Consider the following 27,336-nt stretch of genomic DNA (forward strand, 5'->3'; position numbering starts at 1 on the left):
TAGCTTGTCGCACGTTTTTCATCGGTGACTGTCGAACATTTGCAGCAAGGTTTCGATCAGCCTGTAAGCAAGTTTTCTCCGCGAAGTCTTTGCGCTTTCTCGCGCTTGTTTTTATCTCTCAATCTTGACGATCCTCAGGATCGTCTCGTGAGAGTCGACGATTCTTTGAGATTCTTAAAATAGTGATAATTAAAACTGGATCGACGAAAATGAAGATCGCCACTACATTATTCCTCTTCGTGGTCGTCGGTAAGTATTGAATTGGAACAAAAATTCGCAATGCAACGCACTTCAAAATTCAAGCAACAGTAATTTCGTTAAAAATAAACAAAATTTAAATTTAAGACAACTGTTAAAGTTCAAAATCTCTACTTTGAGATATTACTATATCTTTTAAGTTTCTAGAAATTTAGTAATTGTTATATATAGAAAATTACGAGCTGAACAAGATTACTTTTTCTTGCAAAAATTTTCGATTTTCTAATGTGAAAGCTTGAAGTTTCTCCTACAAAATCATTTTTGAAAATGTTTCTAAGATTTTTTACAACTTTGTTAAAAATTGCGACAATTCAAAAAAACATATTTTTAAACCTTTATCAAATTACTGGTGTGTTTTAAGAATCGACTTTAGCGATGCAAATTTATTTTCTCGTTTTCACATTGAAATAGTTAAATTAATATATTCTGATTTAACTAAATTTTTTAGTTAATCTTAAATTTAATATTTAAATATTTGTTAAAATAAGTGTCACAAAAAACTATTCAGTCACGCCACTTCTTCCGTATAAGATGTTTAAATAGATGTTAAATAGATGTTAAATAGATGTTAAATAACTGACAGTGACTGTCAATGTGCAAGTGCATCCGATTACCTTATTATTCTTGCTACATTGATATCTTCAATTAATATGTTATTTCTATTACAGTTTTGGGGAATATTTATATTTATCGAGCAATTGTGCATTAATGAAATTAATTTTAACAATTTATATTGTTATATCAAATAAATCCAGAGTTGAGATACCATCTGTACCATCAACATTGCAACATAAGATTTGATTCTGAAGTCATAATAGAACAATTAAATGCATTAATCGTTCGATGCATACAAATCTTCATTAAATATTTTATTTATTTTATAAACATCGGTTTTCAAATTTTCCTATACACAATCGTGCTTTAATTTCTATACTATGATTAATTATATTAATTCTTTGTTAATCAGAAAGTCTTTAATCAAACTTTATATAATTTAAATTTAACTTTTAATAATTTACTTTATAATTAAAAAAAAATCCAAGAATATGTGTGTACTAAATTAATAAATCAATATTACTAAAATGATTAGCATTGATTATCATTTATTGTTTATTGATATTATTAGAGATGAATTTTAATATTTATTTAACGCAATATTCAGACTTGTTATAAAGTTTAAATCAACGATTTGCAGTAGAGTCGAATTTGAAAGCCGATCGCAAAAACTGTCAGCGTTTTTACATGGGCGATTTCATTAGTTGGGCCTCTTTCTTATTTTTATTGCGCCTTGTATGAATTGCATAATTTTATTCTGTGCTATCGACTTCAACGTCTGTAAATTATTCTTAACTTGACTGCACTTGTCTCACGCTGTAAATCGATCAATTAATTAGCGTACTTCTTCCTTATAATACTAATAGTCTTGTTTTCCTCTAGCGAAGAAATTCCTCCCTCCCTAAAGTGCATCTGACTGTACATATGGATATTTGTGTGATGTTACATTTTAAGCAGGCATTATATGTTCCGCGGAAAATTCACAGCATACTACTTAGATACGTGAATTGTGCAAAAATATAATTTTCCGTAATTTCACGCTACTGTTTGTAATGATCTGAGCGTGACTGCGATGGTTACGCATTGTGAAAAGCCGGACTTCTTGCGGGTCGATGCAGTAGTACGTTGCACTCGACACATCATTATGTGTCATGATGCGTCAGAATCAGTGGAAATCTTTTAAAGATTTTAACCTAAAATTTTTACATAAAATTTTTAATATTTTTGTAAAAACGTTTTGTAATCAAAATTATCTCTCTAAAGATAAATAAATAAAAATCTTTTATATGTATAGAAAATATATAAATACATGATATATATCTATATATATCTATATATATATATATCTTTCTTATGATAAATAGTCCTAATACATTTGTACTTCATAATATCTTTACAACAAATAAACATGTATAAAGTAAGCATGTAAAATAGTTCAGTATGTAAAAAGTGTATTTTTATATATGTGTCAAAGACAATATTCTTTTTGTTAATGTTACATTCCATCTTTGCTGTATAACAGAAAGGAAGTTATTGAAACTAGTCGGTGTATATATCGTATATCTAATATATGTGTACATAATGTGTAAATAAAAATTATGAAACGGTATGATTAGCCATGACTTTCGCTGAGTTAACTAATTTATTCTTTTATATATACGTTGCTCAAATAGGCTTAATAACACTTTGAAAAAATAAAATCTGTTTTGCAGCTTATTATTTGATTTACTGAAATATACATATACGTTGTAATTTAAAAACTTTTAATAAGTTTTTATTATTAGTGATAATATTTAGAATAAGATATATGTATATAAATAAGAAAACGAAATATTTGATCTAAAAGATTACGAAATTTAATAATTTGTTTCTATTATTTTTTGTTTTTGATTGTTATATAGACACACATGATTTTTTGTTTTTTTTTTATTATTATTGTTAAAATGTGTCGAAGAATTAAAATAATTTCATCGTTAATAAATTTTTTTTTAATAGTTAAGGAAACATTTAAATGTTACATTATTTGATTTCCCGATGATATCTTCGTAATATTAAAAGTGTTTCGAAATAGATTCATATAACAAAACATTTCTTACGATACGTTGCGCGTAGTATACATAACGCGTAGGCGATCAAAAATTACCGCATTGAGAAAAGTATTGCCATTGATTTGTTCAGTGATGCAGGATAGAAAGTGCGAAAAGATGGGTATACGCGCCGTGAAATGTAGAGTAGAAAAATAGAGCAGGTTGCCGACGAAAGTACGTAATTTCGATCGCTAGATGATTGTCATCGAAAGTGATCTAGGAGAAAGGGATTGTAGTCGACTTCTTGAACTATAATCATGTATTATTTTTACATAAGTGAAGAAGAAGAGAAAGAAATACGAGTATTTGTCGAAGTTTTTGTGAAAGATGTAGCAGGCAGATCTTTTTTTATACATGCTATAAATTTAATATGCCAATAGAAGTAACGCGTAATTAAAGATGCGTGATAGCTTTCTCCGCGGAAAAATCACTTTTGTACTTATGTTTGTAATATTATGAATTAAAGTGTAATTGTAAGTTTTCTAGGCTTATAGAATTTGGCGTTAAAGTGAAGTGTTTTTTTGGTGGTTAAGTTAAATTGAGGTCAATTACTCTTGTATTGACTAACTTCTGAACTGACCGCTGGGCCGCGTTTAGATATACTGCTAGTACTGAAAGTCTATAGTATACGTAATATGAATCATAAATTTTTCAGTACTGGTGGCGTATACGCATATCGGAACATGGCCTTTTACTAGATTGCAAATACACTGATAATAGAAATATGATTAAATTTATTTAATCTATGCAATTTTTATTTACTAAAACTATCTTACATGTGACTTCAAAAGTACAAAACATTATTTATCTTAAAATATCGAGACTATTACATATAACTATAAGTATTATTTATATGTGGATAATAATATTTATTTATTACATGTATGGCATCTATTTCTTCAAACTCATTAAAACGATACGTGATATGAAAATAGGAGAATGTACCGTTTTGAATGAATTTAAAATAACGACGTGCCTGCGGTCAGAAATTAAGGTTGTCCTGAAGAATGACCGGTTGCTTCTGCCAATAATCCTTTTACCGAGATACGCGGGATGCGTATTTGGGGAATCAGGCCAACCTGTTTACATAAATGTCATCTGTGCGCATACTTTCTATTTAGTTATGTCTAACAATACTACTTCTATTAAGTTGACGTCAGTCATTTATTAAGTATTCATAATTAACAGACAAAATTTTTTTTTCAGTTATTATCTTATTATTTCAAATTGGATACTTTATATAAAATATTTTGTACCTGATAATCTATAATAACAATATTTACAATTTATTTTAGATTACAAATTACTTTGTATCTTTTATAATAATAAACACCATGATAAGAGAGATATGAAGAATACATTCCGGAGAGTAAAATATGATCTACTTTCCTTCATTGAACGATTTTACCTTGATTGATGATGGTTAATGATTTATGTACAATTTAATGGATCGTTAAATGTTTATTTTATCGTCAATAATTGTTAACTGCAAGAGGAGAGATTGGCGTAAATTTCTAAATGTTACGTCGATATTTTTTCTTTTTCTCTAGAATTGAGATTTGATTATAGTGCAAAGTAAGATAATGGAGTAATATTATCGAAGTGGCCGGCCGTCAAGGTGAAGGCCAGTCTTAGAAAAGTATTACACAGTTTCGCCCGTATACGATTGTTATGTCGTTCGACGATGAGAATCCCGGTTAAATGAGGAAAAGTGAATTTCGCCATCGTTCACAGAACCCTATATAACTCTTGAGAATCATATCATGACTCGGTTACATCAGGTATCCCTCAAAAGCGAAAAAGTGAAAGTATGTGCAAGATTTGTATCACCAAATATCATATTCTCATTTACTACAAATAATCTAATTACATTAAGAAATGGGTTTCTCTGATACAATCAATTTCTTTGATACAATCAATTTTGCTGAATTATTAATTATTTGTTTTTGTTGCAAGATAAATAATGTATCGTGTTGATATTTTTCTATTAAACCTAGTTATTACGTTACAATTGAATTAGCATGTATATAACAATATTTTATTTTTTGTATTATATCGGTGGACATAAATACAAATTAATAAACCTATATGTGCGTTCAACTGCGAATGTCATTTTCGAATATAACTAATGATCGGATAGCATCTAATTCACAAATCATGGTGAAATTTCGCAGCTTTGATTTCTTTTGCTTTTCACTATCATGAATGACACACACGCAACGTGTCATTACAAGTAGTGTTCTAAAAAATGGGTTTACATCCGTTTATCGAACTGGAACGTAAAATTTCTTTTCAAAGATAATTTCTCATATTACGAAACGCCACTCGTTTCGTCGACTTTCGTGCGTCACAGTACAGTACGCGATTGTATAATAAATTCGAAGTAAGACCACAGTATCAAACAGTTCCGGTTTCGCTTAGCTGTATTTATATTTAATAAGGAAGTTGATTGACAGATTACGAAATTATTAATCTGCCACGTTAATTATTAATTCCAGTTATATGTGTTATAACAATTTGTATACTCTTCAACGTTTGCATAATTTCTTTCATAAAGTTTTGTTATTTCCCATTCGGTTGCTTCTAATTAAGAAAGAAAAAGATCTTGACTGTCGATTTTCTCCAATCTGCGAACAACATTTCTTGAAGAAGAGAGTGACGATTATTATTTTTATAATGTCCTTTCTCTCACAATTAAATAATTATTTGATGATGAAAATTTTTTTGTTCTATTTATTTAACGAAAAAATTAATTTAGATCACTCTCTCTCTCTCTTATTACTTCATCTAATTGTTAAAATAAGTATTATATTCAATTAGTTGACTATTGTGTATGTATGTATGTGCAAGTTGCATCAATTAGGTGAGTGAGAATCTACTTTCTCCTTGTTGTTTCTTTTTAGAAATATTACATTATATAATTTTACATATATCTTTGACACACATTCTCATTCTTATTATAGCTTCACTTCATAAGAATATTACTTGTTTCTTTCTTACCAGTTAACTGGGATGAAGCTAAGAAACCTCTTTGAGATGTTGGATGGTTGGCACCATGGTTGATGCACTACTTGTACAGAATAGAATTATATTAATTTCATTGAGAATGATTTGAAGTAAGTCGAAACGCGTAAGGACTTTATGTGAACATCTTATACTTTTATATTAAAAATGGACTTTTAAACATTTCCATTGTTACATTTGCGCACCAAGTATCGCGCTGACTCCTACTTCCCTTTACATTCTTTAAATTATTGAAAATTTTTTTGTTTGCGTTGAATGAACGTAATATTATATTGTGTGGTATTGAAATCGGAAATGATTTATAAATGATCGCGATTAATATTTAGAGGAAAGCCCTCTATTATGAGATAGGCTCCTAATTTGAGATAGCGGCGTTTTTGCTAAACTAATAAACGCTATCTCTTGGTCCCACCATGAATTTATTGCTCTTGGATTGAAAACTATTTAGTAGAAAATTCATTATTAGATTATGCCTGTAGTCATTGTAAAACAAGATTTTAGAATTTGGATGTCTTCAAGTTTTATTGAGATGAATATTTAAACCTTGTTTATTATTTAATAAATAAATATTTGGCAATAAATTCTTCATGTAGTGATAGAGTACGGTCGTACTAATAGAAAAATATAGGATATGTTGAATTGTTTAATTATAGAAGTTAGATTTGATGATCATAAAACTATAAGACGTGGAAATCGTAATATGAGATACTCAAGGTATTCCTAATATGAAATAATCGATGCTCCTATGCTATAGTAAAAATCGTTGCTAAAGTATAAATGTTATTGTACAATAATAAAAAAGACAACCGGAATGAATATCGAGTGCCTATATCTGCGATACTTGATTCCAACTACCTGAAAACGAGTTTTGGGTATAATCTATCGCGTGTTCATTTTTCGCGCACGCTGGCTATGTTTGTTTGTATTTTAGAAACATTAAATAAAATTTTTTAATTGCAATACTGATATACTTTGCATTTTACTATCGATTTCTCGGGGCATCTCACATTAAGAGCACAATTTTTTGACTTTGCGATTTTCTCACTTTTTACATTTCTTTAATTAAAAAAAAATGGAATTTGAATTAAATTTTATGTAACGTTATCTTAAAGCTTATTAAATTCCCTTCAAAATGACTTTTTATTTTTTTAAATTCTGCCTATAGACTTCTAGCATTTACCTAAAATGAACTAAGTATCTCATAATAGAGGCCTTTCCTCTATATATCCAAACATAGTAATGGTAAAAGTATTAGTCAAAAATTAGAAATTTGAGAAAAATTCTCACAATTTTGGTATTAAAAAGAAAGCAATTTTGCACATTAAAACCATGTAACACATCGTGTCTGATCAACGCCAGTGTGTTTAATCAAGTTTCAAGTGGGTCACTAGGCTGTGGCCCAATGGCACGCCTTTGACTAAATATTCCTTAAACAAATTCCGGAAATACCTTTCACGAGGATCATCCCGCAAACATTCCAATTTTTATAAAACCTACTTATTTGATATGCGCGGATTATTTTAATACGTATAATTGAACGATAGTATATAATCGATGCATTATTTACAGTCATTCTATATAATCATCATTATAATAAGCGTAGATAGACAAGAAATGTAAATTTGAATGAAAAATTAATTATGTTTGAAGTTTGTAATGCGTGATATCGTAATTACAAATTCTATTAATAAAAAGGAATATATGTTTATATAATTGAAAATAGAAAACTGTTGCTATAAAGTAAAGGTTGTTTTGATGAATAATTTAATGACATTTTGTCTACGGTCGTTTATTGTCCCCAATGTCTAAACAAAGAGAAAACACGTAGACATAAATCACTATTATTTTTTTTTGTCGTAATAGTTATGATTAGCGACAAGGCTATTTCTCTTTAAAATAATCTTCGAGAAAGGAGGTAAAGAAAGTAAATAATTTTCATAGAGTTACTTTCGTTTACAGCAGAATTAATATTTTTATTTCACTAAATATAAATAGCTAATGAATATAAATAATATATATTACTTGAATAATTAAAAAATATTTTTAAGAATTAGCAGTTTATAATACATTAAAGTATATTGAATATTATTTTATTATTCGCATATATAGCATTAATTTATTAATTTATTATAAATTTATTAGAAATAACTTTACATACATATATATACGCATAATATAACATTCTAGAAAAAATTATCTAATGAAGATAGCTGATTAAAGTTTCTTATTGGATACATTTTTTAAGGATTACTATTAATATTAGTATTATGGCCGCGGCACAGACTCTTGCATAATGCATTAGGCATAGTGCATAAGAGAATCAACCAATCGAAATTCTTCTTTTCTATGGAATGAGAGGAAGGGAAAGATTATGATTAGTTGATTCGCTTATGCACTATGCGTTATGCGTTATGCGAAAGTCTATGCTGCGGTCTTTATTCTCTTTTTAATTCATTTATTTGATGGCCAAACTCTTTTTATTTAAAAGTATGTCTTTTAAAAACATGACGTTAACAGACGATGAAGAATCAATAGCACAGAATAAGCAAATTATTTATAAATATGTGCCCTTATTCAGCATTTGTTTTTAACAACTAATTTTTTTTAATATTATTTTTTTTTACTATTTAATGTATCAAAGAGAAAAAAATATATTTATATACATTTAAATGTAATATCATCATGTCATTATTTTGTTATAATCATTAGTGACAATATAGTAACTATTTTTAATGAACATTTCTTGTATACTCGCGTGCGCGCGCGCGCGGTGCTCATAATTTATTTTATATTAACAAATGTAAATTCTTCTTTTATCTTTTGCTTAATTTATAAATAATTAACAAAAGTTACATATTAAAATAAAAATTCGATAACTAAAGGTATGTAAATGCATGTAAAAGCTTGATAAACATCATTAATATAATATGCAGCTTGAGACAATTGATACTTCAAGCCTCATGAACTGTTCATCTTGGAGCATAATGAATCATGCAGATCGTCATTTCGGATTCGATACATGGATCAGAAAAATGATCCATGGCTTTGTTTCTTCCGGTTTTGCTTGCAGGATGTACGTGGCGAGAGGCACTAGGCACGTGTGTGTTTCAATCGGACTTCGGTTTTGTTCTAAACTGCGCTTTCAAAAAGTCCGGTCTTTTCCGGGTCAGAAATCTCGGAGGAGTAAAGGGTTACGTCGGCCTGGGTGAGTTAAATATGGGAGCGATCACGATCGTCAATTCAATTCAATACAATTCAATAATCATGTTTAATGATAGATTAGTCTCCGATCTGGTTTGGTCGACTAATTTTATATTGGAGAGCGTAAAGAAACCAAACGACCTTGAGAAGACATAATTATCGCATAACCGATTCAATCGAACAAATCTCGTTTAATCCGAGCCTTAAATTTGTTTCAATAAAGTTGACAAAGCTCTTTAAATAGAATTATTTCCAAGGATATTTAACCCGTTAAGAAACAATTAAATTTTATTGCCGTTTTTTAATTATAAAATCTATTGAGTTACAGAGATAAATTATAAATATAGTAAATTATTTTATAAGTTTTAATTAAAATTATGTTTTAAATAAATTAATTTTAGCTGAAAGCACTAATGTCCGTTTCTACAAAGTGTAAGTTTAATTTTCATCTCAGTTCAACTAACTCTTTGTCTTTTTCTAGCTATAGAATTAGAGAAGTGTGAAGAATGAGAATTGAAAACTGAGTTTAAAATTAATCTACATTGGTAGAAACGAGCATAAGTAATTTAATACGTACATGTATAATTAAATCCTATATGATTTAATTTTATTTAACGTGTAATTTAATATTAATGTGTAATTTAATATTATCATATCGTTAAATAATTAAAATGCTTTCGTTTTGACACATTTTTTCGATTGTTATTTTTTTTAATAAAAAACAAATTGCATTCAATCTTTTGATATATTGCGTAAATTGTTTGAATTGATCAATTCACTTAACGACAGTTTTAAATTGTCAATATACTAATCATTCTGTTTACAGAAATTGCAATAAAAATTTTTTAAGAACGAATTAAGATTCATATCACTTGATAATGAGCTAAATAAACATTTGTATGTAAAACGAACTTTGCTCAGAGAAATATCCATCTTTTACTACTTGTGAAACGTTCACTGTGCATAGTAAATGCAAATGTATCTAGTGGTTTCTAAATTATACGTGACATGCTTTAACCATTTCTTTTTGTCGGTAGTTCAAGAATTATGTTTTTACAGATTTATGTTTATATTACATATTTATTGCGTGTACGTTCTCTTTAAACAAATGAGAAATAAAATAACTTGAGTGTTACAAAATTTTAGCCTAAGCATTATTTGCGTGTATGTTGATAGACACGTTTGCGGTATCACTGCCGGAAAATACATCCAATCGCGTGCGATTATTACATAAAGTTCCTTTTGGAGAGGATGTGACAAATTCATTTAAGTAATATAATAATTATGATGTCATAACTTGACAGCAAGTCGAAACAATTATTAAATCGAATATCTACAATCTTATTTACAATTTTCTACTTTCTATATTTATTACTTTTTGTATTATTTGACGTAGTAAAACGTTCAGTTTCACTTCATTGTTTTTGTATTGATTTGTACCATTAATTATCGAAGACACCTTACGATTTAATTCCTTACCATGTAATTAATTTAAATTAATTTAATCTTAATAAATTACTCGCAAAGAATGACGTATAAATTAATACTGCTTTAATATCGCAAATTGCAACAGCGTTATTATTAACAGGATTATTACGAAATAAGTATGATTTATAGTATGTAGATATAATACGTAATAGCTCAACCTGCGACTAGTCGCATTGAAGGCTACCCTTTGACCGATGTGGTTTCGCGTTTCTAAAGACGCATATATATCGATGGTGATTTATTCATCGCCTTGACCTGGTCAGTTGTAAACTAAATATTCATCATACATCTTCGTAAAAGAAGACCTTTTCACAATAAAGACACAATTTTTATTTAATTTATGCAACTGAGGATCAAATGTCGACAAAAAATAAGCGGTTATATACGTTAAAATGACGCAATTTCTTTTTGCACAATATCTACCGAGTTCAGAAGCCGTCAATTTACTAACATTTTATTTGAGTAATTATACACATGCCAGTTGGTTGACATAGATTGTATTGTGGCGTAAATGAAGATACAATAATAGAGAGATTTCGAAAGAACCTCTATAGTTTATAATATACAAATTTTAATAACAAAAATAAATACGTTGTAGAAAAAATGTATAAAACTCTGTCAAATTATATAGACATAATTATACGTAAATATAATCATAAAAATAAAATAATAGAAAGGGAAATTGGTGCATTAGAAATAGTTTTGAAAAATCTGCGATTTCTATACATATATTGACTGACTACTTGTATATCTATGCTTTATTATACGCGTCTATATTCTCTTAACACATTTACAAGCTTTCTACAATAATGCTGTCTTCTCCTCTTTGTAAATAAAATAAATCGCCGCCTACTGCTTTTCTTTCTCACAATATTATTTTTAAAGATTTAAGTTTTCCAGTTTGCACATGCTTCTAATAAATAAAATTAATTTAAGTTTTCTTTATAGGATTTTCCATTGGAGATGAACTAGGCTTTAGCCAATCACTCTCCAATTTGGAAAGTGGAAAAAGAAGGAGCGTTCAAGCGAACAAAATTAATGGAGTTGCGTTTACTCCTTTGAATGCAGTAAGTAAAAAGTTCCAAAGGAATTCAATCCATTCAGTTCATGCTCGTTTAATTACGTAAAATATTCAGAATATTAAAGTATACCAATTATACATAATCATAATATGTGTTATACAATATACATACATATGTGTATATATATATATATATATATTTACCTATATGTATATATTACTTGTGTAGTATCTATACAACAAAATATGTGATCGTTCAAGTGAATTGAATGGGATGACGATTTTACTTTCGCTTATCATTTATTTCGCATTTATTTGTTGTATTTTCTACTTTCCTTTCTACCCCGAAGCTCTTTGTACCAACACTAACCATAACACGATCGCTTACGTTATACTTTCGGACTGAACATCCTGTATGCCTGTATGGTGATAAATGCATCAGAATATAAACGGTAACCTCTCCAATCGACTCATGGAAAGTCCAATGCAGACGAGGATCAGCGTGAAAGCGTTCACTCGATCGTTATTCATGCTGGCGATATCCCCTTTGGAAATCCGCTTTGACCATTCTACAGTGTGCAATCTAATTGCATCTGCTCAGGATGCAGCCTCTTGATCTCGCCTAGCGGGATATACGTAACGATCAATGATAATCATAGGATTACCCAGATAACGTTCAAGTATCCTAATAGTAGTATATTCTACAATATCGTTACTAACTTTTCATTTCGCAGCCGCTTTGCCAAAGAAGAGCTCACCTAGACACATGGTACATCCACATTACTTCACAGCTGACATTTCGCTCAGAGAAATTTTAATCTTTATCGTAAAATTTTAATCGTTATATGTATGCAATCTAATTAAAAATTTTATAATCTCAAATACAATAATTAAAATTTTTTAATAAATTACACTTATGTAAGAATCTTACTATGTTATTGTGATTGTATGCGAAATATAATATTTGCTGGCCAAATCCACTTTTACTGATTGTGTTTAAGGTAAAGAGGATTATTGAAGCGACTGTGATATATTGATGTTTTATTCACCTCGAAAGAAATATGTAGGTCAGAGATCGAACAAGATGGATCGATTTTTCTGTATCGCTACAAGAAAATCTAAATTACATGAACTGCCCATATCGGCCTTGCCGCAACTGGTGCGTGAATGTCGCTCCGGCGGCATTCACATCACATATACACCACGAGTTTATATGAAGTATAAGTCTAGACTACGATTTTACTAACATTTCTTCAGGCAATGCACGAATAAATGTGCAACTTTCCACAAAGGGCAGTTTATATTTTAAAGTGTGCTATAAATTAAAAGAGTTAGCGTTTATAAAAATTAGATTTAAGAGATGATATTAAAAAATTCTTTTCTTATTTTACATTAAACACATACCTATTATTTTTTTAGGCAAGCAATCGGGATGATATCCGTGCAGGATCGGTACATAACCGCCAAGTAGTACCGCCCTTCAAGCCGTTGCCTATCGGAACGGTCAGACCGATGACCCAGCAACCTGAACGTCAAAAACTTGTAGTGAACGCAACAGCTCTTAAAATGGCACCTATGACACCAACGATGCAGCAAGAAATACTGCGCCAGCATCACCAACGAATTCACCAAGAAAATAAGATGAAGCAACAGCAGAGAATACAACAGGAGGCATTGGCGATACAAATGTTAAAACAACAACGTCTACAACAGCAGGAAGCTATGCGACAACAACAAATGCAGCAACAAAAGATGCAGCAACAACAGAAACAACAGCAACAGCAAATGCTCGCACAACGACAACAGATTATGGCGGTAGAAAACAAGAAGGACCAACTAGTTATGGTAATCAATTTTAGTTTAATCTCAATGTATTTAATATTGTTCTAATGTCAATTTAATATTATTTTAAAAACTTTGAACAATAATCCAAGTAAAAAAATATCTGGGAAAATCGACTGGCTAGTTTCTACTTTTTTTAGTTTACTGGACAGTAATTGTTTTAGCAATTATAAGTAAGTTGAGTAATTGACCAAGAAATCTTGGTTAGGTAAAACTGGTCAGCTGCTAACTAAAAACTAGTCAGATCAAAAGCAATCTGTAAATAGATTTGTTCGCATTGCTTGCATTTTTTTACTCAGAATCTTCATTTTCTCTCTTTTGAACACTCTTTTCAACCAAAATTTATATTTATCTTGTTTTATATGCAAAAATTTTTATAGATTTTAAACAACAGCAAACCTAATAATATAATAGCCAGTTTTTACTTAGTAAACTTGAAATATCCTGATTGCCATTTTTTGGTTATAAAAAAAAATAAATTAGACGAGATCAGACCGTCTAAAATGGAATTTAAAAAATATTTTAAATTCCATTTTAGACGGTCTGATCTCGTCTAATTTATTTTTTTGTAAAATATTTTGTAAAAATATTATTAGAAATAAGAAAAGATTAAATAATTAGAAAAATTAAAGCATAATTCGTTTATCTTTCATCATTTACAATATTATTATTTTCGATCTGATACGTTAATGGATAATATATAATAATCTGACATTGTTATAGAATATTGTTATTTAATAAAATTTAAGACTTCAATACTATTATAAAAACAGTTAAAAATAAATACAGTTTTCTCGTTTTACGCGATAAATTTTGTTTTTGGCTAATTAGAAATTTGCTAGAAACTGCAGGGGTTAATACTTGTTAGATTTACTATCTAGTTAATACTCAAACAAGCATCACCCATACTGACCACATTATTACACCAACTGGCTAATAATAATCAAAATTTCTAGTCAATTACCTACTAATTTCTGATTTGTTTTCTACTTAGGAATCCGTTACTATATCAAACATATGTACATATTTTTAGCTATATAGGTTATTCTAATAAAAGAAAAAACTCTTTGAGAATTAATATTATACTTGATTAAATCTTGATAATAATATGTAGCACTTTGTATTTGTTCGTCTCTGTAATTTAAATAATTTTTTGGTTCTCCACAGCCACAAATAATAGCGGTGTCCGGAGCGATGCCGAAACTACCTATCATCGCCGCAATTCCACCAGTTGGTATGGTCGAAGCCGAGGCTCTTCCATCATCAAAAGTAACGGCTAATTCAATATCATCAAACGCTGGCTTGCCACCTTTCATCGCGATGCCGCAATCATCAACGAAACTGACGAACAGAGTCAGTGGTAGCAGCACTCTGCTACAAGACTCTGATAACGAAGTATCAAAAGATGATTTCACACAGGTATAACTGTATCTAATAATAATAATATATATATATTTTATTAAAACACTACATTATAAATAAATATTATTTAATATTCTTATCTTGTTTATTATTATAGTTATTGCAGCAGTTACTGAAATAAACTACGACAATTTGAAATTATGTATATCTTGTCGAAAACTTTGACCCTTATAAATAATTCAATAAAATGTTGTAATATATTTTAAGTCATGTAAATATACTTGAAGATTATGAATTTAAATATTATTACTATTTTTGTACAGCTACCTTTGCCGAGCGACGAGATGGCTGCTTCAGTGAACGAAATGACACTGCTCTCATTGCACCCTCTTACTGCAACTGATACTAGCCTTCAACAAAACGAGAAACGGCAATCTGTACAACTACCCAGCAGTTTACCTTCCTTGGCCCCCATCCAAGGGATGGAAACCTCATTAAAGGCTCTCGCAGAAGCAAGTAATATTACTCTAGAAGCTCTGGAAGCAGCAATTCTTCTGAGACAGCAACAGCTTCTTAAAAAACAACAGGGACTTACTAGTACTACCAGTACCACTACAACATCCACACTTCCACCTCTTAAAAGGTAAATTATTTGTAATTAACACTTTCAATTTTCTTATTTAATAAATCCTATAAGCAAAAATGTATTAACTTGAAAAAAAAGATACAGGTTTTTATTTTATAAAAAATGAAATATGTTTTGTGTAGAAAGTACAGAATGAACGATTTTGCTGGAAGAACAAAAGTTCTTTGGACACAGATCTGAAAATAATTTTATTGGACCATCAAAATTTAACTTTATTGAATATTTAAATTAATTGTTAGAATATCAAAATTTTATGCAGCATAACGATATTTTTTTAATTTAATTATTTTAAATATAATTATTTTGACAGTCCAACAAAATTATTTTCAAATCCGTATTCAACAAAATTTTAGATCTTTCAGCAGAATCGTTTTTCTGTGTAAAAGACAATTGTACATGGTCATTGAGAAAAAAAGTTGAACTTTTCTATTTACAGTAAATACAATTCCGGAGCTACCAAAGTGATGAATGCGCCGCGGGAATACTATCCCGTTGGTTACGACAAGAATTTTGACGATAATTTCGCGAGTCGTGTCGATCTGCCAGATACGAGCTTCTATTGTGGCGATCAAAAGCATTTCCCGGGTCTTTATGCCGACGAAGACTTGGGGTGTATGGTAAGGCTTTTAAAAACTACATTACATTAAAGCAATCTTAAAAAAGAACTTAATTAATTTTATTTAATATTCATTTCCATTGTTTCGAAAATTCTTGAAATTAATTTTTGTGTGATTAGGTTTTCCACGTTTGCGCACTAACAGACGATGGTCTAATTATGAAGAGTTTCTTGTGTCCAGAATCAACGTTGTTCGACCAAACAATTTTAAAATGTAACTGGTGGTTCTATGTAGACTGTAAATCTTCAAAGAACTTGTACGACAGTAATATACCCATCAGCAAGAGCTACCAGCTGATGAAAGCCTTGGCGTTCTTCTCAGCGTACAAAAATCACGATAACAGTACAAACAACGCAGAAGAAAGCGAAGATAATTCTTGAACCAGCAGCAGATTAATCAAAAATTTATAGAATTAATCAAAGATTTATAAGCTCAATATTTAATATCTGGAAATGTCTTGTTTCCATGATACAACGTCTCATCTAGTTTAAAAAATTTTTTTATTTGTATATATATAATTTATTTTGTTAATAGAGAATATAGTAAATAGGTTTATATTTTAGAGAGAATGTAAATAGTACACGTTCCTCGTTTATTGTTGAATAATAATATATAGTATGTTTTTGCATAAAATTTCTTGCACTAAATCAAAGTGTTGAAATAAAAAAGAAGCAGAGAAATAAAAGGTAAGTGAACAACAAGAAATTGAAAAAGCGTAATATTTATTAATGCTTAATATACATATTTATGATTATGCGAGAACAGTGCGGATTTAATTGCTGCGTCATCATTACAACAAACCGGCAATTGCACAATAACCGCAATATGCGACTCAGTCTCTTCTGTTTCTTTATCAAATATCTTGTTTATATAAAGTTATTGACGAAATTATGAATTTCATATTAAATTGCTCTGCAGCATGCATATCTACATCTCTATACATAAAAAACGTACAAAAGTTTCATCTATTAATTATTAAAAATGATTTGTACCAATAGGCGACAAAAATAAGAGTTTTAATTAGCGATATATACTAACAGGTAACTACTAAAGGCAGTTTTTTTTATTAAAAAGTCATAATGAGCATGATTGTCAGGGGGATTTCTATTCAAAATCCTGCTTGCCTCGAGAACACGATAGACAGCAAGACTCTTTATAAAATTGATAAGAGCATAGACGTGCTTGCGTGACTAAATTGCAGTTAGCCATTTTGTCTTTGCAAACTGGATTATCTTCGACACCTAAAATAAATAAAATGTTAATATGATACATAAAAATACTATTTTATATATAATTTTTTATATGAATGATTACTTTGTATACGAAAAGAATACGTTTTGGCTTTTGGTAGAAGAATCCTTAAAAATTTAGATAGATATATAAATCTGAAAATAATTTTGTTGGACCATCGAAATAATTATGTACGAAACTCAAGCATGATGAGCAATGCTGCAAGAAGTTTTGACATTCTAACAACTAGTTTAAGCCTATATAATTATTTGGATGATACAACAAAGTTATCCTTAGATCTGCATTTATATATATATGTATATGTATATAGCTAAATTTTTGGATATTCAGTAAAACGTTCCGTGTATACTTTGCAGAAATTGTAAAATATTAACAACGTATAATATTTACTAAATTTTCGATATTTTAAACTTAAAAATTCGCTTAACCATTCGTTATCTCAGGATCGTCCTGAACTTGAAGAACCTTGTGAGAATTTTCAGGCGCGTGTAAATCGTCTCTGCAAGGATAATCATTGCATATCCTTCGAGATACTGGTCGATCCTCCTCTCGGCAGTGAAGCTGATATGATTCAGGTAATTGACCATCTGAATTCAGACAACGGGTTTCGCGTTTCTGAATACCTTTACCGCAAGATCGCGAACACTGCAAATCAATTTTTGGAAGTAAGTACAATTTGTTAAGTTCTATGTAGTCTTTGAGATTTTAATTTTAAGATTTTAATATAACAAAATTGATATTTACCGGCGTCCAATCTGATGTAAACCAATCAGAGGTACAGGTACGCTCTCTGCATGATTTTCTACTCTCCGGTTTGTTCGCAGGACAATTCATGTCTAAGACAACACGTAGAGAGCCTCGAAGAGTTGTAACACATACAACGTCTCTAATTTGCTCACCTACATCGCAACTTGAAGAACACTATAAAAATATAAAATTATTTTCGACACACATATTAATAATTAAAATAAAAATATTATTATATTGAGATAATTATATACATAGTAGAGCAAATATAATTATAAATATCTTTTCGAATTCTCGTAATAGTACGTAACATATGTAATGTATACACACAACACACACACACATACATAAACCTATAATCTTTGCTACTACTTTTTACTTTAAGATTAAAAATTTTTATAAATTTTTATATAGATAATTATATTTAAGCTTGACCTCCGTCCACGGTCCTGTGAACCATTGACCACTGCAAGTTCTGTTACTCGAACAATCTCTGGAAATCTCAGGTCGACTCGATTCATCGCAATGTTCTTCGTTAGAGCTTGTTTCGCAAAGAATTCTTCTAGTTTGAACACCAGTTCCACATTCTGCCGAACACTACAGTCGATAATTATAAATTGTTTATAAAATCAATATAAAAATTTTTTAATTTCCATAATTTTAAACGTAATATTTTAGATAATATAATAACTTGAAATTGTGATTATCATATTTTTTGTCAGTGCTTTTATTAATAAATTATTATCAAAAATAAATTAATCATATGATCGTTTTTATTAGAACAATTTTTTCTTATTGAGTTTGCAAGTGATAAAGGTTTACCTGTTTAGACCAATCAGTGAATAACCACTGCGGGTTATGAAGCTTCGCAGAAACAACGTTTAATGGCGTTGATTTCACCGGACATGATCCTGAGTCGCATGTTTCATTTGCCTCAGGTTTTTCTGAGAAATCACATGTACCTTCAGTAACACAAGTTACAACCCTCGTTCTTTTTCCCAAGCCACAGGACACGGAACACTTTATAACAAATAAAATAAAAAATTACAATCGTTTAAATAATTATTGAAAATTGCAGTTATTGAAATATTTATACATTAATAATTGATAATAGAAGAATTAAAAAAATTCTTTTTAGAAACTATTTTTTATCAACGCGCGGAAATTCATTTAAAGACATTCAATTGATATCGTTTGAAATGTTTTCGGTCAAAATTTATGGCAATTAGGAGTGGGCTGTTTTATTCAACATAATATTACTCTGTTAATGAAATTTACTAAATATCAAATTTTATTTGATATATCATATACGTTTTATTTCTTTACCTCTTTTATATATAACAAATCAATATTAAATTGATTAATTTTGAGTATATGTGTCTGCGTGAACAAAATTACCTGAGACCAAACACCCACTGTCCATCGTGGAGTCAATGATTGAGGAGACGTCTGCGTCGACGTTTGCCTAATCTCCTCGCACGCTGGCATTTCGCACACTTCGCTTATCGGAAGATTTCTCGGTTCTGTGCAGGCACCATCGGCAATTCTCATTGTTAACGACGTTTTTACTTCCTGTACACACTCGAGTTCCCGTGTACGAACCCCAGTACCGCAAGAAGTAGAACAGTCACTCCATGGTCCGCCTCGCCATCTTTGAAAATACAGTTTTTAATGTTTTTTTTTTAAAAGATATAGAAAAAATATAAAAATATTTTAAAATAATCTGATTTGTACAACATTAGAAAACATATTTATTTATTTGTTAATAGCAATAACATTTTAATATGTAATATAAACGTAGGTAACTATATATTCGATATGAGAATTATATTCTTTCGTACGGAACATAAATTAAAATTAAGTTTACCTGGGAGGACATGGCATGGTATTACATCTGAGATGAATTTCGTGCAACTTTTCTATCCCATGGCATCTTTTTTCCGGTACTGCCTGCTGCGTGTGCTCTTTGATACACACGTGTTTGAGTACCTGTACACCTTATGTAACATACAGAAACTCTTTGTACTCGCAGATCTCCACATAATTTATTATGAAACAAATTAATTATTAATTAATTCTCATTTACCTCCACCACATGATTTGCTACACTCCCCGTGACCAATTGCTTTCCAGATGAATTTTCTTTTCCTATAACGTCGTGGTGAGTACGGTGGCAATGTTACATTACTCATCGCTGGTCCATTCTCGAATCTAAAAAATTAGATTCTTTGTGATTATTTAACTGCTGGAGATATGAATTTGTAAACATGGTGCTTATCATCAAAAGATAGATTATACCTGCACGGTAAAAAACATTGTGTATTTGTATTGGAAACGGTCGACTTACATTTTTATTAACCGTTTGTGTTGAATTTTTTAACATATTGGAATGTTAATTTAACGTAATATGATTATGTTATTTAAAGACTTTGTGTTAAGTTGATATTCAACATTTCTTAGTGTCAAAATAGCATAATTTATGAGGAAGTAAACAAATAACATAAAAATAATGTGTTTTAAAACATAAATTCTAAGATGAATAAATGGAATATGTGTTAACTTTAACATATTATAAGTGTTAATTATATTAAAAAATATGTACTTCCACAATCGGTTTACAAATTCTATCAGCATTATCCTTTTGAAATCATTTTTTTACTCAATTTGCTGTTTTCTAAGTAGACCATTTGGTACATGTGTTATATTCGGCACAAATTATCGAACAATATATAGAAGAGAAAGTGGTATGGTTAGTGTAGATATTGTGGCCCCTCTTAATATCTCCGCAATTAAGCGGCGAATTCTAGCGATTACTAAGAGTAATGTAGATTACTAGTAATCTAGCGATTACTTATGGAATTATTTGTTCAGTAGCTCGCCGGTACACCATGAAGCTATTATAACCACTAATAATCAATAGCCAGCACTTATCATAACACATTTTTTACTTTCAAGTATTTCGAAACGTTTCTCTCTGAGGTATATTTTAACATTTAATTATACCTACTTTCTCATTTTTCTTAAACTTGAGCGTATTATAACATGAATATATGTATTTTTAAGTTTATTATTTGCTACTTAACATTTTATTTGACTGTATATATTTTGAATTATGCAAATTTTGAATTAGCATAGCATTTTGCTAATGTGGTCCTTTATGGATATTGATTACTCACGATCTCTTTTTTGAGGTTTTCATATCAAAATAATTATTTAATAATCGATTGTAGCTCTATTGTTAATCTATACTTTATATTACGCGTACTATTTTTAATACTGAGCAGTTGTGTGAATGTATATACATTTATTTCCATACATTTTAAAATATTTTACTTTTTTGTTAATTTTGTAACCAAATAAATTTTCTAAACAAAATTAATTTTTTAAAGACTATTTTTATGGAAGGTTACATTACCATTCATATTTTTCTTCGAGTCATTATGCAATGTCGCCACATTTTTATTAATAATGTCCTAAGTAATCAATATTTCGTAATTTTAAATCCAGAATCGATTCAATAACTTTTTAACGAATGTAATTGTCAAGTTTTAAACTTAAATATTGATTATTAACAAAGTTATTTTAAAATGTAGAATGTAACTGGGGTGCCATAATAACACCTTCTCTTCTATTTTATTTTCAGATAAATTAAATATATGTTAATTTATTTAAAAAATTTCCTACCTTCTATTTTGCAAACTATGCTCAACGCCTTTATTGGAACCTATAATCAAACAATTTTTAATAATTTGTTATGTATGTTTAACAATATTTATCATTTTAAATAAGTAACTTTATAACATCAATTTTTGTCTGTTTATCAAATTATCTTTTTAAGTAAAGTGAGTCTAAAAATTATATAAATAAAATAGTACACAATAATTCTTTATCTGCTACAAGAAATATTTAAAAATCAGCAAACTTGATATTTTAAATTATTATAATTTTTCAAAATATATGCTGTTATATAATGAAATAATACCTGCGTTATGCGGGAAATGATTGCTTCTCGGTAAATTTGTATTTCCAGGAATCCGATATCGATAGACAATACCAGGATTTGGTTCCTGATATAGAACCTATGAAACAACAAAAATTAGATTATATTACTCTACATAAATCTTAATTATTTTTAATTAAAATCTATTTTAAAGTAACTTCTTAATTATTAAATTATTAAATGCTTTGTAATTATTGAATTTTAGTATTATAACTGAAAGTAAAAGAGTACGCAATTTAACATCATTAAACGTAGAACCTATACGACTTATGACAATTGTAGCGGGAAATCAGCAGTGAAAGGGTTAAATGGAACTCGGTTGAACTCATTAACGCCCACGATTGCTAGCATGCAAGAATTGCTATTCTAAGCCCCCATTGTTACGGTTGCGTTATAACAATACCCGTAATTTGGTTGAAGGATACAAAATATTTCATAAGATATGGAGCATAGTACATAATATTTGGGTATTTTTGTTTTATAAGCATCACTTTTATAAACTTCGCTGTATGCAAATAATTGTCATACATATAAAAATATGCATTTGCAATTAATTATTTGTGTGTATATGTTTATTATAATAGTATATTGTGATATTACAATTCGTAATAAATGTTGTTTTTCTTTGTATAAACAACACGAATAAAATTATATTATTTAGATTAACATTTATCATATTACTTTACCATGATATCTATGGGTTCCTGTAATGGACCTGCGGCAGAAAAGCTTTCCAAATTCTGAGGATTTTGACGACGGTAAACGAATGCAGTTCCGGCTCCTTTGTATTCGCCAGACCAATTGATAAAATTGTTCCCGTTTAATAAATAACTGCCATCTTGCAATCTAATTGCTGCAAATTTATTATTATATATTATTATATATTTCTTATAATTATAATAAAATGATTATTTAAATTTGTTTAAAAAAATAGTCACCGTTACTAATTATCTTTGTAAAGTAAGTATGTATCTAGCGAGAATATATTGTAGCCACTATATATATTTAAACATATATATTTATTATAAATATATCTATGTATATCAGAATCATATTGGTCTAATTAAAAATAAAAGAAAATTATGATGACCGCATTTATTTGCGAGTGAACTACTTATTCTTATACATAGAGCGACGATGCTCTTCGACACGTCGATTGACACGGATCACGCTAAAGCTGGCAATTATGATCGTTTAAACGAGACATGGGTGCACAATAGCAGTCGTTTATGAGCTAGTTTACAGCCGCGCGCGATTTATGTAATCCACGTGGCACGGGCCGGTGTATCTAATTTAGTGGGCGATCCTCGTTCCATTTACAGCCTCGCGAAAGATTAGATTACATTACGTTACAAACATATTTCGCAAGAAACAAAAGCATTAAAGCTGACAGAAATGCATCCTGCAGAGGTGAGGAATTTACCTTCTAATTTTTAAATTAATCTGTAACTAATAACTTGCGCCGTTTTAAATGCGCTGACTCTCATTAGTCCTGTTTTATATTGTTTTTGTTTATATTTTAAAGTTTGAAAGTGTGTGTCCATTTTAATTATTATTGCCTTTTAAATTAATTTAAATACAATTACCTTACAAATATTCCCTTAATATTCCCTTAATTGCATTATTCCTTTATAAAAATTCTAATTTATTACATATTTACATATGTAATAAATTATATACATATAATAATATATAATATATAAGGCGTACCTGGCAAAACATTGTAAGAAGCAAATGTGAAAATTTTTATTGTATCAAGGTTGTAAGTTGCTATTCTGTCACATACTAATATTTAGTACGGAAAGTAGTATAAGTAAAGAAAAAAATGAGTAGGTAGTGTAATTTGAAAAGTTGTAATTGTCCATTGTGCAATTTGTATTTTTACTTGGATTTGTAACGTTTTGAAATGTTAACATGATATTTTTAAAAATTAAAATTACTTAATTATAAATTTTTACAAAGACTGATTGCTCATCTTTAGTTATTATGATAATTTTTTGTAGAGAATTTCTAAAGTAAGTTTTTAAGAAAATAAATTTTTTCTTTTTCTTGAAAAAAAATGTATTTATAATGCTTTAAAATGTCTCATATGATATAATGATATAATATAATTTTATGTTTATTTATGTCTTCATATTCTCTGAATTCTTAAAGATTAAATAGACTCCATTTCATGAGAAGTAAGTTCTTATTGATTTCTTTCGAACCATTCATCTTCACAGATTAAGTGAGGATAATGGGAGGCACGATCATGTCGGCGGTAATGAAAGTTCCGACAGTATTGTTAATGATCGCAACTAATCACACTGCTAGCGATTCATTTGCTTATCGATGACGCCATCGTTGCATAGGTACACTGATTACGATCTGTTATTCGCATCTTGTGAAAGGTAATCATTACATTGCTTCTGGCGAGCGATGAATGAATTCGAAAGGCATCGCAGGCGACACATGATGATTACCTTCACATATGTAATTGAGACTCAATTTCTAATCAAATTTCAAATAGTATATCATCACCAAATTTGTTAAAAAATAACGTTACGTTGTAAACATTACTTTAAATATTGTTTTAAAATTGATGCTGTAAACATTTTGAAAATTTTATTATATATTCAATTAAATTTTCTTGTTTCTATTGTTGCTATAAATTATTTAATGTGTGGCTTTTATTTTTTATTGCTAATTTAATATAATTTACTATTAGATTTATTTAATAATTATAATTTTTTAAATCTTTTGGTTTAAAAGACTGCTAAAATATATATCTTCTAAATTAATTAATAAAAAGAATAGCTTACAATTAATTATGTGCCATTGCAAATATTTTGCAATTTTTAATGTAATATTCTATTAATATCATAATTTAATATTTTTTTAATGCAATCTCCAAGAATTGTACAATATAAGTTTTATGTAATAAATTATATATATATAAAATGCAAATTCAAAATAATATTCGTTAAGTTGCATAGCAATACAAATTATATAAGACATTCTTTAATGCAATAATCTTTAAAGAACGCGGTATTCTCCAAAGAAGAGAAAATCAATTGATTTTCATAAATTCAACAGTCATAAATCATAACTATTAATCATGAAATTTTTAATACATTTTGTTTTATAACAGAAAATTACTATCTTAGACCCGGTTTTTCATTATCTGGTTAACTTGTGGTTAGGTTTAACCTGATGTTTCATCCAATGAACTTCATCTATGATGATGTCATAGATGAAGCCCATTGAGCGACACATCAGGTTAAGCTTAACCACATGTTAATCAGATAATGTAAAAACCGGGCCTTAATAAAAAAAAAACTGTGATATCTGATACACATAATTATACTTAGAATTAAACGGACGTCGCTGTTTTAATAATTGAAATTGTTTCCAATAAATCTTAAATCTTTTTGATTTTTTTTTAACTTGTCATTTGATGTAAACAATTTTACAAGCCTTAGTAAAATAATGTCATAGTTGTATTGAAATAAATAACGATTTTTTATCTCGTAGAATGCCTGCCGTAAACTAATTTTTGCAATGTAATAATTTGCGGGACGACGATGATCTTAATCGTCGAGTGCGATCGCTATTTAACGACCACGCTGTATAACGAGTTACCGTAAATTGTGCATAAACAGTGAGAAATCATGGTAGGTGGAAATGCATTTCTTGCAACCGGTTGCCTGCAATTTCCACGAAATCCAAAGCAATACCACTGAATTATTCCTGGCGCCAATCGTGCAATTAATGCTAGCATTGATAGTATCAAAACGCCAGCAAAAAGAATTGTTAGTCACGTCCTGATCATGTAATGTCCAATTTACATTGCAAAATACACAAAGTGCATATATGCATCGACATATTTATATCTTGTAATAAAGTAATTATTTTCAGCTTCCGTTGTATATCTTTTGTATAATAAAAATTTTATACCTTTTACAATGTTACGGCTTTAGAAAATAGAGGTATATTAGAATACATTAAATAATCATAATCATTAAAAATATAATACTAGCATTCAAAACACAAGATATATATATATATATATATATATATATTGCTACATACTTATAATCCCACTTACATAAATGCGAATCTTACTCGCTTAAATGTACTGTGCAAGGTTTAGCTAGTAATAAAAGTTCAGAAATAGTTCAGCTCTATCTTAATTTATCTTCATCAATAGTCATGAATTCCCATTTCTCTTACCAAGATAATTTTGCGTGCGACGGAGTTCGGTCACGTTCAGTGCCAAGGCGCCACGTGGGACCACTGCCACCAAATTATAACCCGGTTCCAAAGTCGGTTCCGTGAAAATTCCATCTATCAGATGGCCGTTGCCAAATCTTACGCCATCATACTAAAACAGTATAACATGTGCTATACTAGTCAAGAAATTTATATGAGAGATGATAAATCATGCGACTTCGTTCAAGTCTTAGTGTTTAAGATCAATGATCCGAGCGGTTCGTTAAACAGATTGTAGATGATAAATAATTTCCTCGTGTATTTCTACTTTCCTAGGTGTCAAAATGGAATCAGAATAAAAATTACTGATGCTGATCATAAAATGAATTAATAGGAAGTGACACACCCGCTTTGGCTGATGCAGGTGGGCAATTAACGCTTGTATTCTTGATAAAAATTCTCAATTTCCGGGCTCGTCAGTTGCAATACGCTGTTGAAAGTTGCAAGGTAATGCAAAAACTTTAATGCAAACACGTAAAAACGTTAGAAGTTAGAAAATATATTTTTTAGACAACAAAATTCATATCTCTTATATTTCAATTTACAACGCGGTTACGTCTCGTTTCTTTTTATTTTCAGCGGAATTATTATCGCGACTTTGGCTAGGCGAGGTGACATAGAGTGCAAACAAAATGGTGGCAAATTGTTGTCAAAATTTATACCATGACAGTCATAATTTGGAGTCACCCTTTTCGTTCTCTGGACAAGCATTTTCAGGGTTAGGTAAGTTAATTTTTTCTTTTAACTAAGTTAAGTTAAAGTTAACAACCTTGAAAATTTAACTTAGTTAAGATACAAGTTAATGTATAATGAAATTAATTGAATTAAAAGTTAATTTAATAAAAAAAAGTAATTGAAAAATTAAAAGTTAAGTTTCTTTCTATTTTATGATTTCAGAGTCTTACAAATAACGGAAATGAGAAACATATACTTCATTTAGAATATACTCTATATTTTATTTAAACTTTTTGTTTATATATACTGTT

The 27,336-nt window shown here is 29.3% G+C and overlaps 2 protein-coding genes across 4 annotated transcripts in view; one reads left to right on the forward strand and one right to left on the reverse strand.

Annotated features, from left to right (window-relative positions):
• Positions 1-16,594, forward strand: mtg (mind the gap). Of its 2 annotated transcripts, XM_018522074.1 has the most exons (8): positions 210-249; positions 8,995-9,129; positions 11,562-11,680; positions 13,054-13,479; positions 14,644-14,895; positions 15,162-15,481; positions 15,921-16,101; positions 16,221-16,594. In XM_018522074.1, exons 1-8 carry the CDS (start codon positions 210-212, stop codon positions 16,479-16,481), a joined length of 1,734 nt encoding a protein of 577 aa, XP_018377576.1. In that variant the 3' UTR covers positions 16,482-16,594. The 2 variants fall into 2 exon arrangements, with proteins under 2 accessions (XP_018377577.1, XP_018377576.1); XM_018522075.1 differs by lacking the exon at positions 8,995-9,129 and having other exon boundaries at positions 1-249.
• A 225-nt stretch (positions 16,595-16,819) lies between these two features.
• The window catches only part of LOC108770462 (thrombospondin type-1 domain-containing protein 4), a 22,198-nt gene continuing 11,681 nt past the window's right edge, over positions 16,820-27,336 (reverse strand). For both annotated transcript variants that reach the window (XM_018522072.1, XM_018522071.1), the window contains exons 3-14: positions 26,312-26,462; positions 22,786-22,952; positions 22,082-22,178; positions 21,784-21,823; positions 20,186-20,310; positions 19,967-20,096; positions 19,498-19,750; positions 18,922-19,119; positions 18,535-18,696; positions 18,097-18,273; positions 17,781-17,997; positions 16,820-17,342 (exon numbers count right to left, since the gene is read on the reverse strand). In XM_018522072.1, the coding sequence (XP_018377574.1) occupies positions 17,206-17,342; positions 17,781-17,997; positions 18,097-18,273; positions 18,535-18,696; positions 18,922-19,119; positions 19,498-19,750; positions 19,967-20,096; positions 20,186-20,310; positions 21,784-21,823; positions 22,082-22,178; positions 22,786-22,952; positions 26,312-26,462 (1,854 nt within the window). In that variant the 3' untranslated portion in view covers positions 16,820-17,205. The remainder of the gene's footprint in view (positions 17,343-17,780; positions 17,998-18,096; positions 18,274-18,534; positions 18,697-18,921; positions 19,120-19,497; positions 19,751-19,966; positions 20,097-20,185; positions 20,311-21,783; positions 21,824-22,081; positions 22,179-22,785; positions 22,953-26,311; positions 26,463-27,336) is intronic.

Source organism: Trachymyrmex cornetzi, unplaced genomic scaffold (genome assembly GCF_001594075.2).
Source record: "Trachymyrmex cornetzi isolate Tcor2-1 unplaced genomic scaffold, Tcor1.1 scaffold127, whole genome shotgun sequence".
Taxonomy (NCBI): Eukaryota; Metazoa; Arthropoda; class Insecta; order Hymenoptera; family Formicidae; genus Trachymyrmex; species Trachymyrmex cornetzi.

Coding starts and splice junctions, on each gene's coding strand:
- mtg (XM_018522074.1), top strand. CDS start 210: ATGAAGATCGCCACTACATTATTCCTCTTCGTGGTCGTCG. Junction 11,681..13,053: donor CGTTTACTCCTTTGAATGCA/GTAAGTAAAAAG, acceptor TTATTTTTTTAG/GCAAGCAATCGGGATGATAT. Junction 13,480..14,643: donor AGAAGGACCAACTAGTTATG/GTAATCAATTTT, acceptor GGTTCTCCACAG/CCACAAATAATAGCGGTGTC.